At 41.3% G+C, this 18,160-nt stretch overlaps 1 protein-coding gene across 2 annotated transcripts; it reads right to left on the minus strand.

The window, feature by feature from the left end:
- Positions 1–2,285: 2,285 nt before the first annotated feature.
- Irf4 (interferon regulatory factor 4) lies at positions 2,286–17,544 on the minus strand. 2 transcript variants are annotated; one of them, XM_004666177.2, is made up of 8 exons: positions 17,329–17,544; positions 15,939–16,125; positions 15,046–15,134; positions 14,246–14,387; positions 12,037–12,144; positions 9,252–9,605; positions 4,977–5,089; positions 2,286–3,155 (listed from the first exon to the last, which is right to left on the minus strand). In XM_004666177.2, exons 1-8 carry the CDS (start codon positions 17,542–17,544, stop codon positions 3,015–3,017), a joined length of 1,350 nt encoding a protein of 449 aa, XP_004666234.1. In that variant the 3' UTR covers positions 2,286–3,014. The 2 variants fall into 2 exon arrangements, with proteins under 2 accessions (XP_004666234.1, XP_004666233.1); XM_004666176.2 differs by having other exon boundaries at positions 14,246–14,390.
- Between the last annotated feature and the right edge of the window lie 616 nt (positions 17,545–18,160).

Here is an 18,160-nt window from a genome sequence, read left to right on the forward strand (position 1 = left end):
CTCTCTTCCTCTCTCTAATAGCACTAGCCTGCTGGCCTCTCTCTTCCTCTCTCTTTCACATCTCCCTCTTCTCTACTTTAGCTATACTTAATGGGCATATAAATACCAGGAAAACTGACTTTCTCTGCATTCATGTGGCAGGCTAATCAGCAACAGCTAACAAGGGATGGAAGGGGTCCACTTATATAGCACATAACACAATTCATATGAAGAAGCAACTTACAAAATGATGTGCATGGAAGGAGAGCCTTACTGCATACACTAAAATGGATGCAGGCAGCTACAAATGATTTAGGGAAATAGTTAATAATAACAGAGACCTTATAAATCTTACAACTTTTAGAAAAGCAAACATCAGTAGTGAAGGGGGGCACTGTCATTGGAGAGGAACTAAAAGGGATTTGAACTTTGTTCATATTTTTACTAAAAAATAGTCACCCAATCAAAAAAGATAAAATAAATAAAAAGGCAGGAGGTCCTTCCTGGAACAGCACACCAACTACATGCAATTGTAACTCCTTAACCCTTAGTCTCATATGCAAACTACTGCAGGGAAATGATGCTGCACACATCCCTTAATCTGTTTCAAAACTCAGTCTGATGGGGTTCCTATGTCTGAGGCACAGCCACTTGGGTAGTTCAGGGCCTCCATAGCTCACAGCCTTCCTTGTTCAAATGAAAGAATCTAGCTATGTCATCACAGATGATTTCAGTGGTTCAGCTTTGTTCAGGGCAGAGAGGTTCTAGGGTTTCAGTTTTAAACAAGTTGATCTACTGGTTTCAAAAGATATTAAAGAATTCTCAGGTTTTACTAAGCATTTGAAATCACATGAAATAAGGCAAACCATATATTTGTCAGATCAGTACATTTTCATCATATGATGTGGTGCTCCTCAGCCTAACAAATACCTAAACGCCTCAACATTATCCTTCTCTAAGGACAAACTAAATGCTAGTGTGTGCATCCCACTTTATCACAACATGGGATCAGGAGACCATTTTTTCCTGTCAGGAATCTTCACCTGGTTATTTTTTAGTTCACTCCTTATAGTTCCCTCAGATCACTACAGTCAGCATAAATGACTGTAAAGTGAGATAGGTGTTAGTGGCTCAAGCCATCAAGCATTTTCCAGAATATGCAGCTTCACTGTTAAAACAGTGTAATATTAAGGAAAATGAAAAGAATTCCCATGTCAATTGAAATCAAGCCTCTGCTTGCAGGATGAAGATGACTTGTCCCATAGGACCCTGTAGAGAGTTCTGGTGAAGTGCCATGTGGGGTTAAACAGCTTCTGTGAGGATAGCCATTGATTGAGGATCCTGGAAAACAGCAGTTCCTAGTTTTATCTTCATTTTGCCTTGGGATAATATACCCCAAAATACTTTGCATCTATAAGATGTGTAAGTGGCTGATTTAACAAGACAACATGGGCTGCTAGCGTATGTCCATGCTGAGTTGCTACTGAAGCATCTAAACCTCACCAGACACACTATAGTGAAACGAGGTAAATTTGTGTCTTTAGATATATAAATATCTGCTATCATATGAGAATTTAAAACTTTTTTGCATGCATATTATGTATAGAAAATTGAAATGTACTGGAAGAATAAATTGAATTCTTATGGGCACTTCTAGGGAGGAAGATTTGGGATGTAAAATGCAACATACTTTTCCAATTTTTCTTCATCTAGATTGCTGATATTTTCTATTGTGTTTTAAGTATTAAAGGCCCTTTCTTAAAACTGAAAATTAAAGATTATTCCAATGCTGCATTGATTATTGAACATATGCTGTTGAATGAATTAAGAAATATTAGGAGTGACATGAGTTTGGGAACTGCTAATTCACTGATCCTGGAAATAATGAAAATTGTCTTGCAGTGGGAGAACAATCGTTGAGCATGGCACGCACATATAAACAGTGCCAGTAACAGAAAAATAAGACATCAGGCTTAGGAAGACAAGGAGGGCTCCTTGGGATTCTATGAGGGAATGTACTTGGGAAAAGCCCAGTGATTTTGAGGCTCTGCTAAACTATTATCAGCATGAGGAAGCTTCAAATATACACAATAAGCAGAAACAGGCCACTGAGTCTGCAGTTGCGCAGTCAGCTAAACACTGCCCTGCTTGTCTTGACAGTGCACCACCCTGTGCCACAGCTCCTCCCCTTGAGTGCTGCCATAGAGACTTCTAATGACCAGCAAAACAAACAAGGGGAAATGTCACAGTTTTAAAAATACATCCCTAGAACTTGAATTGTTGTTGGTCTTTTTTTTTTTTTAAGAAAAAATGTCCTAGCAATAATTCTGAAGAATGAGACTAAAAGAAAATACAAAAAATTATATTTTTGGTCATTATCTTGTAGGCCAAATGAAAATGTCCCATCTAAGAGTATTCTTAGCTCAAGAAAATGGCAACAGAGTTTAGAACTGGCTTCTAGGGGAGACCAAGGAGAAGAGGCAAGTGGGATGCAGGGAAGAGAGGTCCATCCTGAGACCCTGCACAGATGAGACACTGTGGCCCAATGTCAGGCCAAGATTCAAGTCCCTTCACTCAATGGGCAAAATTCCATGAGAACTAATCTCCTATGTCCATGAATTCATTTCACTGGGGATGGGCAGAACAGTCTTGAGTTTAGATTTTACTTCCCTGAGAAATGGACCAAAACAGGCTTTTCAGTCTTCAAGCAAGTCAGTTTACACCAGGCTAAAGACAGAGTTTAAATGTAAACACATCACTGGTCAAGTTTCACAGTTATAAGCCATGGTGGCAGTAAATGAAACACTGAGCTAGGAAATGTGTCAGATCTGGACAACCGTTGTTTTTCTGGAATAGTTTCATATGTCAGTCAGATACAGCTGAATTTCTGCATACATTCCTGCTGTAGGTGTCTTCAACTTTGAACTGAGGCCCTCACTGCTGAATTCCTCTAAAGAAAAAGAGGCCATCAATTGTCTGTCCTTGTCAAAGTCAAATATTTACAATGAAACAAAATCACTTGTCTTGATAGCTTCTCACTCTTGAATGGAGGAATGACGGATGGATCTGTGGTAATCTGGACTGTTAATGTGTTCAGGTAAATCGTAGCCCCTCAGGAAATGTCCACTGTTTTGTTGAGCAAAATAATATAGCTGTCTGGCTAGCAGAGGTTCAACCTTTAATAAGACATTTAAAAAAGTTGTTACTGAGAAATTCTTTTGAACATCATGCAGTTGGCTCATCACTAAATAACTCTAGATTTATGCAGATTTCAAAGTTATAAACCATAATACAACAAAGTACTTCATATTTGGAACCAACTGAAGAACATGTTTCAATTTGCCTTATGTAGAGTGCCCCATACACAGAATTCTTGGTTCCAAATGAGGCTAATGATGACATTTTCAAACCATTATCTCTTGAAATGTATGGTTAGATAAAACTGGACATTATTAGATAAAATGTTCAAATTATAAGGTCAAGTAAAATTCAAGGTAATTTAGGCTAATGAGTTTAGTTTTCCACAACTGCCATTTGACAGGATGAGGGGCCCACCCTGAATAACTAAGATGACTATGTAGTTTGCACAACTCTAAACCAAAAGTTAAAAAAAAGAAACAGAATTTAACAGCAACGAACAGCACTGGGGAAAACAGAGGTTCCCTGGCCCTAAATTGCTCTAGTTGTTTATGAGCATAGCTCATATTCACCAAAGCAAAAGCTTTGCCTGAATTTTCAATGCCCAAGTCAAGCCAAATGTTTTCCATCAAGCAAATATGTATATATTGAGACTTATTTGACATATAATGACTTCATAATTCCTTGTAAGCACCCAAATGGATTAAATCCATAATTTAAAAAGTAGAGCTTGTGGGTGTATACATGTATGTTTTTCTTTTATGAACCACATGGTAGCATTTTGAGGGTTGCTTGATTGGAGAACCACCCTTACCTAACCTTATTGAGCACAACTACATCCTAAACCTTTACAATCAGATTGATGCAGAACTTTATCAGCTAGTCTTAAATGTTGCTTATCAATACCAAGTTGATTTACTTATTGAATCATTTCTGTTAATATTGAGGTAATATCTGTATGAATTATATTAGTCCTTAAAGAGAGTTGAGGAGAAAATGCTAAAGACTAGAATTATGATTTTCATTCTTGTTGATTGGTTTTTGTCTTACAATGAAGATGAAGTCTGTCAGTATCAGTTTTCTCTCCCTGCTCCCATTCTAAGGAAGAAACCCAGGGTCTTAGGAATTCCAGGCAAGGGCTTATCACTGAGATATACTTCAAATCCTTCAATTTTTATTTATTTATTTATTTTTAGTGAAAAAGAAAGAGAATTGGTGCAACAGGGTCTCCAGCCACTGTAATTGAACTCCAGATGCATGTGACCCCTTCTGCACATGTGCAACATTGCACACTTGCATCACTGCACATCTGGCTTATGTGGGACCTGGAGAGTCGAATATGAGTACTTAGGCTTCACAAATAAACACCTTAACTGCTAAGCCATCTCTCTAGCCCAAAAGCCTTCAATTTTTATGAAGAAATGTCAGAGCATAAATCTTTCTTTTTAAATTATGAGCTTTACTGTATGAACATATAGCATGTTGGTCATATTCCCATCAGGTTATACTCTTATACCTCCAAACTATATATGAGATGTGGAGAATGACAAAGGTCATTTCAGTATCAGTCTTTTTACATTCTCATAAAAGAAGAATATAACAATGAAATGAAAAACATAGGATAAGCAAAGCCTTGGGTTTGAAACATCTACTCTGGTTCTGTGAGGATCAGAATTTGTCTGAAAATAGTTTGTAGAGCCCTGGGCTGTGGTGCTCATTGGACCAGGCTTCCTTCTGCCCTATTTTAAGAGCTACATTTATTTTCCCAGGTGGTTTGACATTTAGTTTTCATTTCAGACCTCTCTAAAAGGGACAACTTCATGATGTATGATTTGATGTTGATGTAACTGAGTACTCACGTGGGCAGTGATGAGCTTCCTCTGCCTCTGAGAATCTGGAAACTCCTCCCCAAAGCACAGAGTCACCTGAAATCTTGGTAGGGGCCGGCCATGGTGAGCAAATACTTGTAGCTCTGAGAAACCACAAGAAACAACTCTGCTTAGACACCTGGCAAAGCAAGCTAAGCAGGAAGTAAGTGCCTACTATGATTCTGCACTGCGAGAAGAATCTGGACTCTGTTTCCCTATATCATGCCCTTTACATGCACACCTCAGCCACAACACCACATGTCTAAGTTCACATGGTGAGTTTCCTGACATGGTACTGGTTTTACTGGATTCTTCCCGGGGAACATGGCCACAGTTTAAGAACACTGCTCTGATGCATTGGACCCATGAAAATGCAGAAGTTCACAGAAAAGAGTGGAGTGCAGAAAAGAAAAATTAGTCTTGTTGAAACAAAGGAAAAACATGTGCAAAGGAGGTATTTTCATTTAAAAAAATTAGGATGTTCTGACATTCCAGAGTTTTTTAAAAACTTCATCTTCTAACCATAGAGGCCATGTAATATAGTGCTTAGGCTACCAACAGTATCTGTTTCCAGAACCAAGCTCTGAGTGCTGTTTTTGACCCATTTGGCACTAGGTCTAAACCTCAAACTGTGGAACTGAACAAAGTTCTCTCTCATTGTGGGTAAAGAATGATGACATGAGAATGGTAATGATGAAATCACCCAGGCCCCACTCTGCTGGATATACATCTACCCTGAGGCCACTGCTCCTACCTGAAGGACATGAAATAGACAACAACATTGTTGGAAAGAAACCTTCCCAGGGTAGAGGGGTGCTGCTCAAGTGGCAGAGTGCTTGCCTCACATGTGTAATGCCCTGTGTTTCATCCCCAGCATTGCAAAGCAAAAATAAATAAATAAAAAAGAAGAGGAAGAAAGCAAATGCATAATAATAATAAAAGATGTGTACCCAGTTTCTGAAATTAACTCCTCCTGTTCCCTTACTTTTCTGCCTGGACCTAGGTTCTAGGATCCTATCTGTATAGGAACCTGCTAAGGCTTCTGGATAACAGCATTGTGGATATTGCCCTTATCAGGTACATGTCACATCCTCAGCCATGCCTAACAGGATGCAAGTCCTGACTAGGGAGACAGCAAAGATTTCTACTGCTCCCTGCAACTGTAGAGGTGCTAGTAGCTTATAAGATTGTTTGACTTCCTGCCTTTTTTTTTTCTTTCTTCTAGAACTCTAGAAATCAAACTCAACTGACTTAGTTACCCTTCTTGAGCATCAATAAACCTTAAAGGCTGTGAAGTGCAAAAAGCACAGGTCTCAGCTACAGATAATAGAAACAATAAAATAATTATTGCTTGTGGATAACTATTAAATTCTAAGCAATAAACGTGCAGTCAAAGACGGCCATTATGCTCTGGTACCTGTTTTCTGCCTGGATCCCCATCTCACCAGTGCCTTGTGACTCAGTGTACCTTAAAAGAAGGAAGTGCCATTGTTTTTACATTCTTTAAGTAGAAAAGCCCAGAGACTCTCAGGTAAGGGGGTATTGGAGCCCTTTTAGGCCTTAAGGCAGACATAGTAAGTGAAAACAGGCACAGTAGATTTTTGTTCTTCTCTGCTCCTCACCATGAATACCAGGCCTCACCTCAGGGGAGATAGAACAGGATGGCCAATGCTTAGAAGTAGCTTTACTGCTTTTGTCACATCTAAACTCATATGTTTTCATCATGCAGCTGCCTTGGGAGCCAGAGATGATTTCCCTTCCTTTTGTCTCACCTCCATGGAAGAGGTTACTTACCCAAGAACATATTTGTTTGGGGGGTGAAAGAGAATTTAGATGAGCCTAAGCAAATATGGGCCATTGAAACCCAAAAAGCCAAAGGATGTCAGCAGTGTCATAGCATACAGGTACTTCGTGTTTTATTTTAAATGAATTTAAATGAATAAGCACATTAAGGATTCAGCAATTCTGCTGAGTACATATCCAAAAGATATGTATCCTGGAAAGACAGCTCCACTCCCATGTTCATTGCAGAACTAGTCATGGTAGCCAAGATAAGGACTCAGCCTAAGTGTCCATGAACAAATAAATGGATAGAGAATGTAAAATATGCATTTAAAAAGTATGATGCTGGGCTGGAGAGATGGCTTAGCGGTTAAGCGCTTGCCTGTGAAGCCTAAGGACCCCGGTTCGAGGCTCGGTTCCCCAGGTCCCACGTTAGCCAGATGCACAAGGGGGCGCACGTGTCTGGAGTTCGTTTGCAGAGGCTGGAAGCCCTGGCGTGCCCATTCTCTCTCTCCCTCTTATCTGTCTTTCTTTCTGTGTCTGTCACTCTCAAATAAATAAAATTTAAAAAAAAAGTATGATGCTTTGTCATTTGTAACTACACAGATGAGCCTGAAGGACATTATGCTAAGTGAAATTGACCATGCATAGAAAGACAGTTATTGCACTGTATTATATGTGAAATTTAAAATAGCTAAACTCACAAAAGTAGACTAGGATGTTGGTTACCAGAGGCTAAGGGGAATAGGATAAGAAGGTGATTAAAGAGTGGTGGCACCCACCTTTAATCCCAGTACTTGTGAGGCAGAAGTAGGAGGATCGTTTCTTGAGTTTGAGGCCATCATGGTACTACAGAGTGAGTTCCAGGTCAGCCTGGGCTACAGTGAGACCCTACCTCAATAAATACACAAATAAATAAATAAATAAATAAATAAATAAATGGATTAAGGAAGACAAAATGTAACATATAAGAGGAACATGTTCAAAGTATCTATTGTATATCCTCATAACTGTAATAATGTATTGTGTACTTGAAAATTATTAAAAGTTGATTTTAAGTAGTATTTTTACCAAAAGAAGAAAAGGAAGATTGGGGAGATGGGTAAGAGAGTTTGTGAGCAAGCATGAGGACCTGAGTTCAATCCCCAGTATCCATGTAAAAAGCTGGATATAGCTCTATACCTTTAACCCCAGTGCTAAAGGAAATCAGAAATAGCAGTATGGCTCAGGCTCACTGGTCAGTCACACTAACCCAAAAAAAACAAAAAAGGTACAAGCTCCAACTTCAGTGAGGCCATGTCTCAAGGAAATAAGATAGAGGAGTGACAAAGGACATTCAGTGTCCTTCTCTTGACTCAGTACACATGTGCATATATCACACACAGAGACACACACACCAAAAAGATAAATATGTTAAATGATGCACATGCTAATCCATGCAGTTTAACCATATAAAAATAAAAACAAACCAAACAAGCAAAAAACACAGTCAGGGTCAGGAAAAGGAAGACACATGAAAAACTAGACATGGGTGTTTCAGATGGGGCACTGATAAGAACAGATTTAAGACAATGCCCAGACTGGAGGGTTGTGGAGACTATCAGCATCCATCAGGAAGAATGGCTTTCTTTCCCATGACATCTTCCAGCTAGATAGGTAAGTTAACTCTCTGGATGGTACACCTCAGTGATATAGCCAATGAATTCATGGAAGTCATCCCAGGGTGAACTTAACTACATGAAATCAAAACTAGAACAGTAAGAAGTACTGGATCTGGAAAATATGATTATAAACATTCATATGTCAGAGATAACACAGAACCTTCTCATCATTTCCCCTTTGCTAAATAGGTTCCTTCCATTCTCACCCTTGTTCCCACAAGTAGCATGACATCTTTATAAAGGTAATGCATCTCAAAATCAAGAATGTTAACAATATACTTGGGACATTCACAATTTTTCTAGGACCTGAAAGAGTTGAAACATCATCAGGCAAACTTGATGAAACTATGATGCCAATAAAATGGAACCTTGCTAAGAAGTGATGCAGAAAACACAAATTTTAATAGATCAGCCAGAGATGGTGGTACACCTTTATAACTCCAGCCCTCTGGGGCTGAGGCAGGAGGATTTCTAATTCCAGATCAGCCTGGGCTACATAATGAGACCCTACCTCAGAAAAAGAAACCAACAGCAAAACCAACAAACAAAAAAAGGATGACAAAAAATAATGACAAGATATCAGCTACACTATAGTCTGTCCTGGCCAGTTCCTCTGGACCCTCTTTCTGCCCCTTTGCTAATGAAGAGAACACAAAGCAGGCAGAGGTGGGATGCAAACTAGGCTGGAAGCCTATTCTGGGTGACACACTGGACTGAGGAGGAAGATATCTTCTGTGGGTAGGCACTACCTGCCATTTGGAAGAGACCCCTGTGGTCAGCACCTGTCACCACTTCTATTCGAACAGATAATGGGGTGTGTTACCTGATAGAAACTGCTGTGTGTCAAATAGTTTGCAGGTCTGATCTCTCTCCAGTTTGTTGGGCCGATCACTGCACAGTGCCAGGGGCCCATCCCAATAGATCCTGCTCTGGCATAGTCTTTTGGCATAAAGCCCATCTGGGGCCATCCAAAGTACCAGTCCCCTTTCCAGGTGGCTCAGCAGCTTCTCAATGTTCTTCCTCTGCCCATTGTCCTCCGGGTAGGGGAACAAGACCTGGTCCAGGTTGCTTGCATCATAGGTGTGTCCATGGGAGATCCTGCAGCCTTCAGGACTAGATGTGGTCAGCTCCTTCACCAGAACTTCCCGGTAGTACAAGCAAATATGCAGTCGGCAATCTGCAGACACAGAGCTCTGGAGTTGGTGCTGATAGACCTAGGATAGCCATTATGATGCCCAGAGACCCGAACACTCACAGTAGACTGGAATGAAGTACATTATGTGAAACACTAGAATTCTATGATGCTCCATAAACAAAGGAGACAGACATTACAGGGTCAAGGATCTCTGGGAGATGCTGTCTACCCTTTTCTCCTCCTATAGATTTCCAGACCAAGAGAACATTTGCTGTTAAGAGAAGCTTGTAGAAAGAAAGTTGTCTATTCTAGCCATTTCCAAATATATGTGGCCATAGATTATCCTGAGGAGGGACTTGTGTTTCATTAATTTCCTTAAATTATAATAGAGAGCATTTCTGCTAAGAACTTATGAAGTATTTTCTTTTGGATGATAATAATGACAATGGTGAAAATATTTGTTCCAAAATACCAACTCATGTGTCACTGAAAAATAATTGTCCTTCAGCAAACCAATTTTGATTCTGAAGTTGAACCCTACGTGTAATTTCTACTAGCCAAAAGTACAGCGGTGTTTCAGGAGAAAAGCAAACATGTCTGCACACCTGAAACTTCTCTAAGGCGTTTATGTCATTTATACAAAAATACTTAAATATGTTGAAGGTAAGCACAAAAGTGACAATTTATTGGTTGTGAGATCTTTTTATTTTCTTTTTATCATATGATTTCATGTCAATTTTGCACACTTTCATTATTAAATTAACTATATGGAGAAAATCAATGAAAAGTATTCTAAAAGCCAACACAATAAAAATCTTGCTAAAATATCACTAAAGTTTGTGTTTAACTTTGAAAATAATTCTAAAACTATGTTTTCTAAAGCTTTAAGAAAGCGAAATCTACTGACAAGATTTTTACTAATATCACAAACCTCTTTAACATATCACCCACAGCCTACAAGGGCAATCTGGGTCTACAAAGGGCACTTTCAGTGAACTACCAGAGGCAATCCAGGTGAAAAAAAGCTGCTAAAGGTGGCATCAGGGGCTCAAACAATGCCTGGAAAGAGCAGGTCTCTGACAAAGGCACTCAAAGTTGATATATAATCTGTATTATGCATACCAGAAAAAGAAACCCACAGACTCTTGTATGATGACAGGTTTTGAGACAACCCACAGCACTAACTCTTCCATTTGTGCCGCTGAAAACAGCAAGTCAGGTGGTACAACCCATGAGGGGGTACTGGCCATCTAAGGTGAATGGCAGGGAAGGTTTCATTCCATTTAATGTAATCAGAAATCACAAGCTTGCATACATGTAAAAAGCTATTTATTTTCTTCTCTTCAGACACCCACATAATTCTGAGATGCTCATAAGAAAGAGCCCCAAATTTTAAAAAATCAGTGACAAATCTTGCTGTTAATAAATTTTCCCTACAAGAGTATCTGCCTATCATGAGTGGCTCAGAAAAAGAACAGCCTCCCTAGAGTTCAGAACTGAAAGGAACTTGCTGCTAGAACTGCTCCCTCCTCCTTAAGCAAGAGAAATTACTAAAACTGGCAGGATTTATGTTTTCTATCACTTTTAAGTATGCCAGACGGCAAGATGAGAATTTTGCATGCATGCTATTTAATACCAATTCAAATTCCATTCAACAAATAACTTAAAACACCATCTAAAGAATAAATAACTGGGCATGGTTGCACATGCCTTGAATCCCAGCACTTGGGAAGCAAAAGTAGGAGTTTGAGGCTACCCTGAGACTACACAGTGAATTCCAGGTCAGTCTGGACTACAGTGAGACCCTACCTGGAAAAACCACCCAAACAAACAAATGAACAAAAGAATAAATGAACATAGAATACATGCTTCAAGCATCGAAGGCCTTCTTAAATCACAGCATCATCTCTAAGTGCAGGATTCATTAGCAACTGAACTTTACAAGTCAAATTAAATCCATGCATTTTGAAGTCCTATCAAAGTTCAAAGGAAGACAGAACTATATGTTCTCTCAGGTATGAGAAATTCATGAAGATCATGGATTACGACCAATGTTATCTACCTGTTTGCAGCTAAACCTGAAAGAGCAAGCAGCTTTTGGAAATGAGAAGCCCTTATAATTTCAAGTTCAGCATTGTGAGACTATTGGCTGGCTGAAGGAGGAGCCTGGTTAAAGGGAGCTGGAATATTTGCATATTCCTGGAAATTTGAACAGGTAATGATGCAGGTGTTCAAATGACTCCATCCAAATACTGTTTGGAAATATTATGAAGTCACAGTCTGGCTTTGCTGCTAAGTTTTCCAGTAATATTCCTGATTCAGTATGATAACTACACAATCTGGGCACCCACATGTCCCCCAGATGCCAGGACCACAAAGTGAGTGTCCAAATCATCAGGAAGCCTACCCAGAGGTGGGGAAGGCCCAGCAGGGGCCACCTCCCTAGGAGCCTACAACCGAGCGCTGAACTCACCTGAAAGCGCCAAGGCTTCAGCAGACCTTATGCTTGGCTCTATGGAGATTCCAGGAGCCTGGGACTCAGGTGGGGCACAAGCATAAAAGGTTCCTGTCACCTGGCAACCTGCATTTATAAATAAAAATCAGATGATGTCTAAATAAAGAGTCCAAGGGGAGGCTACTTAAGTAGAATGAGCCCAGGAGCATGGGACCATGCCAGACTACCTTCCAACCTAAGCCTGGAAGATTCCAAATACTCACTAACAATAGTGCAGTGCTTGTGAAGCAACAGTAAATCCATGTCCAGTGGGAAAAACCCAGGGTTAAGGGGGAAAGAGCCATTGCACAGCTTTGGAAGGAAATTCCAAGCCCTCTCCATAATGCATCAACAAGGAAACAGACTCAGAGGGAGGAAAGATTTGCCCCAGCTCACACAAGGTTACAGCAGGGTTAAAAGTTCAGATCTATGTAAGCTTGATTTAAAAATTAACAAATCATTTTAGTTTCGCTTGCTACTTCTGGGCTTGGGAGAAAATTAAATCATGTTTCCTAGTGGCCCAAAAGTCCTAATTACAGGTAGAGAGAATTTATTGGACTAGAGGTAGAGCTCAGTGGTAGAGCATGTGGCTAAAATACACTAGTTCTGGTTTTTTTTTTTTTTTTCGTGTTTTACTTCTTTATTTGAGAGAGAGAATGAGAGGCAGAGAGACAGAGAGAATGGACGCACCAGAGCCTTCAGCCACTGCAAACAAATTCCAGATGCATGTGCCACCTTGTGCATCTGGCTTATGTGGGTCCTGGGGAATTGAACCTGGGTCCTTTGACTTTGCAGGCAAATGCCTTAACCACTAAGCTGTTCTTCTAGCCCTAAGTCCTGGGGTTAAAGCAGGGAGGAAAAGGTTGAGAGAGAGGGAGAAAGGGAAAGAAAGACAGAGAGAAAGAATAACACAAAACCTAGTTTATATGGCACTTCACCTATGCCTCCATATATGGCTGTCCATTCTATGTTTTTACACAATTTGAAGCATCCTTACTCTGATTATTAATTTAGACAACTTGATGCATTAGATACTTGTCTGAAACTTCAGAAACTAGTTTAATGTAAAGAGAGTGAAATATGGGGAACCAGACTTTGCTGTATTCTTAAGAGAAAAGCTAATAAAATTAAATTCATTTTTAAAAATTTATTTATTTATTCACATGTGTGTATATGTGTGAGGCCATGACAGGGTCACTACAAACACCAGACACTTATGTTAGCATGGCTTAGGAATTGAACCCAGGATGGGAGGCTTTGCAAGCAAATACTTTTAATTGCTGAGCCATTTTCCCAGCCCCATAAAATTGAATTAAGTCCTCTGCCTAGCTAACTGATGCTTCTTCTGTGAGAGCTCATTTTTATGTCTGGAAAACCACAGTTAATTCCTAATAAGCAAGTCTTCTGGGGCCTGAACTCTTCTGTAGAACACTTTGTGGATTGTTTTTTCATACTTTTGATCCACTACCTTATTAATACCAACCATGGACACACTGTTGTCCAGGAAACATAAACTAGCTCAGTGATCTCCTAAGGTCCCTGCAGAAGTGGGCTGGGCACAGCTGTAGAATGCTCACTTTACAGAACAGTAGAAACAGACTAGGGAGACAATCAGCTTAGTTAGCCCTTCAATCAGCATTAAGGAACAATTAAGAGGGAAGACTGAAAAAAATCCATGTCTTCTGACCTAATATTACTAAGAAAGATTAAGGTTATTCAGGGAAGGTGAAAAATGTTAACTTATTAACAATAAGCCTGAAAAAAATATAGCGACAACCAGTTTGACATCAGATATCCACTGTCATGGGCAAAAGGTTGAGTTTGGGCTTAGAAGATTTGGAATTTAACCCTATGCCTTCTCTTTCACTGGGTGATTTGGGCACATGTGAACTTCCTTAATATCCTCTATTTTAAAATTGGGTAGTTTCCAGCTGCCTGGAATGATCTCTGGGTGTTTAGAGCCCCGTGTACCCAAAGCTAGCATGGATTCTGAATCCCCTTTGCTCTGAAGACCTCAGCATCTGACAGGCCAGAGCAAGCCCTCTATCTCCTCTAGTTTCACATGATGACTTTTTGGAAACCTGTGGAAGGGGGAAAGCCCTGTGGTGCTGCCCAGGAGGGCTATCTGGGATTCCCTACAACTTGTACCAGGTCATTCTTCTGTCACCTGCCATGGAACATTCCTTACCATTTTCACAAGCTGGACCTTGCCAATGGTGGCTGCGGGGACCAAATGTCACAGGGCATTGATATGGGATTTCTGGGTGTGGTTGATCTGGGGCAAAATCCCTCCAGCTTCTGTCGTGGTGAGGCATCATGTAGTTATGGACCTGCTGATGGAACATAGGAATTGCTAGAAGAAATTATTGCTGTGGGCTTTTGGGGGGGGATTATATCACACAAATTCCTCAGGGAACCTCTTCTTTGGCCAGACACCAAATCATTTCCTCCAAAAAGATTGGAACAAACTGTTTATTACACTAGGTAGAAAGCAGCTGTAGATTTAAAAGTACAATAGTGACAGTGTTTAAAGTCATGATTTCTGTAAAATTCCATCATATGGCTGACCCTGGTACAAAAAGACCACAGAGACATCTGCCTTTTTTCACCCACCAAAGTGAATAACAACAGAGCTGTAATTCACATCAGGAAGCCTAGAGGAGTCAGCTGCCCTGTGGTTTCACATGATAAAGTACTACTTCCAAAATGTTTGACTTCCACAAAAAGGTCTGATTCCCAAAAGACTTGAGAATCAGTAGAAGCATATTCCAACAGGCAGGACATACCCAAAGCCCCCTATTTAACTAACAAAGACTGAGATACCATGTGGAAAGTGAAATGTCCATCTAGTGATCAGGGTTCTTGTTCAATTTTTGGACTAGTCATAACAAACATTTAGTATCACTGTTTTTGTTAGCTTTTACTCTGTATGAGACCAGTGCAGAGGCCCAATACAGCTCTTTGGGATCTTAGTGGCTCCCCCCATACCTGGGCTGGGAGTGAGCTGTAAGGAGCTGTCATGGCATAGGGTTGGCCCATGGTCATCTGTGGGTCTTCCAAGGTGAGCTGCTTTGCTCCTGTGTATTTGGGATAAAACACAAATGACATAAAGAAAAAAAGAACTGACTTAAATATCAAATCTTGGAAAAATACATGAGTCCTTAATTCTTAGAAGGTCAAGGGTAACGTTGACAAATCAGGTACTTTTTTAATAACTTCCTTGGGCAGTTGTGCATGCCATCACACAGACTAAACAAGGACTCACTTGTGTGTGAGACATAGAAATAAATACAAAGCAGTACAAAAATGGGCTGTGCCACCTACCAAGTGGCTGTGCTGGTGAGATATTGCCCAGATTTCTGGGTTTTAATTCAGCCACACTAGTCAGAATCTTGGAAACAGGAGTCTCAATATCAGAATTTTCATAAGCATCACAGCAAACTATGTTACAGTCTAGAATTTGGCATTGTTATTGCTACAAATGTAATAACATATGAGGTATGCTTTCCCTCCTAGAAAACAGTGATATATATATATATATATATATGTATATATATATATATATATATATATGTTATATTATATTATATTATAGAGGATACTAGGTCAATGAAGCTTTAATTAGGAAATTTGGTCCACATCACGACTGAAAGAATTAACCAGAAATATATTCAATCCTCACATGTATACACACACAGGTACTAATACCATAAGATTTTCATTTATAAACCCAAGGAACACAAACAAGAAAGCTTCTGGGTTTGATCATGGGGCAAAAAGGCAGCAGGTTAAACAGCAAAAGTGGAAAGTAGCCCTCAGGATGGGTTCAGGCTTTACTAGCATCAAGCTATCTTGTGATCCATATCCAGAAATACCTCTACCTTTTTTGGCTCCCTCAGGAACAATTCTGTACACCTTGTATGGGTCAGAGATATCTAGCTGGCTCCTCTCAACCAGTTCTTCAAAGTCATTACTCTTATTCAGAGCACATCGTAACCGTGTCTTCCAGGTAGGAGGGTCTGGCTTATCAATGCCTTCTCGGAACTTTCCTTTAAATAGTGCCCAAGCCTGGAAAAGATTGAGGAGAATGAAAAGTTAAAACAAGTCTTTTAAAAAGGAACCTAGGGACTGTTTTTCTAAGATGCATAATGGTGCTTTAGATTTATTATTGTTCAAAATGTGAGACAGAAAGTCTCAGGAAAATTATTTCTTATTCGGACCCTAGTATTGCTTAACTAAAACTTTTGGACATTTTGAAACATTTTCTGCATATTTGTAAAAGGTGAGGTGAGGTGGAGAGCCCCTTTGAGTGGGCTCTAGTTATGCAGTGCCTGAATCAAGTGTAGTCAAGACTAGAGACAGGACTATGCTGCGGGAGGAGGGGGGGTAGAGTACTTGTAGGCAGTCAGTCTGAGGTAACTCAGCAAATTCTCACAAGAAGTCCCCTTTCCCTGCCCTGCTGGCAGATAGAGTCTGGGGCTCACAGTTGGATGGCCCAGGTGCTCTGGGAACAACAGTACTGAAAGACATACACAGAAGAGGGAAGTGGGGAGAGACAAGTGACAGAGAAAGAGGCAGACAAATACACTTGAGTAGAGTAGAGTCAGGCATAGTCACTGAGATAGTGAGAAACAGAGCTGGAAGTATCTCAGAGCTAGAACTACAGAGCAGAGAAGCTGAACCAAAGAGGAAAAATGCAGGGAGGAGGCGTAAAGAAAAAGGAGAAAGGAAGGGATGGAGGGAGGAAGAGAAGGAGGAAAGAGACAGAGAGAGACAGGCTGACTCAGAAAAGTAGCCAAAGAGAAGGATATAATGAAAAAGGAAAAGACTGGAAGCAGGTAAAAGCACCCACCTGGAGGGTCCAAAGGGAGGCCTTAGGTGGCTGGAAATAGGCAGAATCCACAGAGCAAGGAGAGTCCTCATCCTTTGACCATCTCATGGACCCCAGGGCTGCCCTGCTGCTGGAGCTGTCTGTACTCCAGTACGGGCAGAGACTAAGTTCACTTTAGTATATGGCTGGGCTGGGTTCTTTGTTTGCTCACTCCCTACCCCAACCCTAGAATTCGAAACCTTCTTTCTTTCTACTCCTTCTCCTTTGGCCAAGTGCCACCTAAATACTCTCTGGCCACTGCTCAACAGGGTCCACTCCATCTCTTATCCTTCCTCGATAAAACCTCTGCAAGTGGAGACCCTGCAGTGGCCCAGCAAAGAGCTGCTTGGACTCTCTGCGCGTGCTCCAGCCCCGCCCTGAGCTTCAAGCCTGCCGGAGACCTTGAAGAGGGCGGCGTCCTCCTCGCGGTTGTAGTCCTGCTTGCCCGCGTGTTTCCACGGGATGCGGAAGATGCTCTTCTCTTCGTTCTCCCACACCAGCCCTGGGTACTTGCCACTGTCGATCTGATCGATCAGCCACTGGCGAAGTTTGCCATTACCGCAGCTCACGGTGCTCATGCCGAACTCTGTGCCTCGTCCACTGCAGTCTAGGTTCATGCCGTGCCCGCAGCGCTAAGAGAAGAGCAGAACCGCCTTGAAGCCACCGCGGCACAGCTCTCAGGGCGCCCTGTCCTAAGCCGCTCAGTGACCACGAGCCCGGAAACCATAGGCACGCGGTGGGTATTGCCAAGTCCCCAAAGTGCCCCCAAGATCAGCCTCTTTCTCGACAGACAGCCTGGGGAGCATTCCGTCTCTTGGCAGGCACTGTTCTTTGCCTCTCGGAGTGCGTCCTCCCATCTCTACTCCCCATTATCTTAACACACGCACTTCAAAGGCTCCGGGCACAACTTTCTATATTTTCCATCCCCAGTACCAACCTGGCTGCTCCGTTTACCCACTCGCTCCTCCCTGCCCTCTCAGGACGCTTCCCTGTAACTCCTCCTCTCTTTCCATTGCCCGTCCTGCGCTCACGCTGCTCTGGCGTGGACCCAGGCATGGAGGGCCTCGCACGTGGATTCGCCTCGGGGCAGACCTTCCATACAGGCTCCCCAGGTGCAAAACAGCTCACTCTTCCTCACATTAACTTTTTCTCCTACACCCACCCTCATTTTGCCCCTTAAGTAACCCCAAGTCTCTCCAGCCAGACAGGGCTACGTGACCTCTGAAGCAATAA

The sequence above is a fragment of the Jaculus jaculus genome, chromosome 17, assembly GCF_020740685.1.
Source record: "Jaculus jaculus isolate mJacJac1 chromosome 17, mJacJac1.mat.Y.cur, whole genome shotgun sequence".
Classification (NCBI taxonomy): domain Eukaryota; kingdom Metazoa; phylum Chordata; class Mammalia; order Rodentia; family Dipodidae; genus Jaculus; species Jaculus jaculus.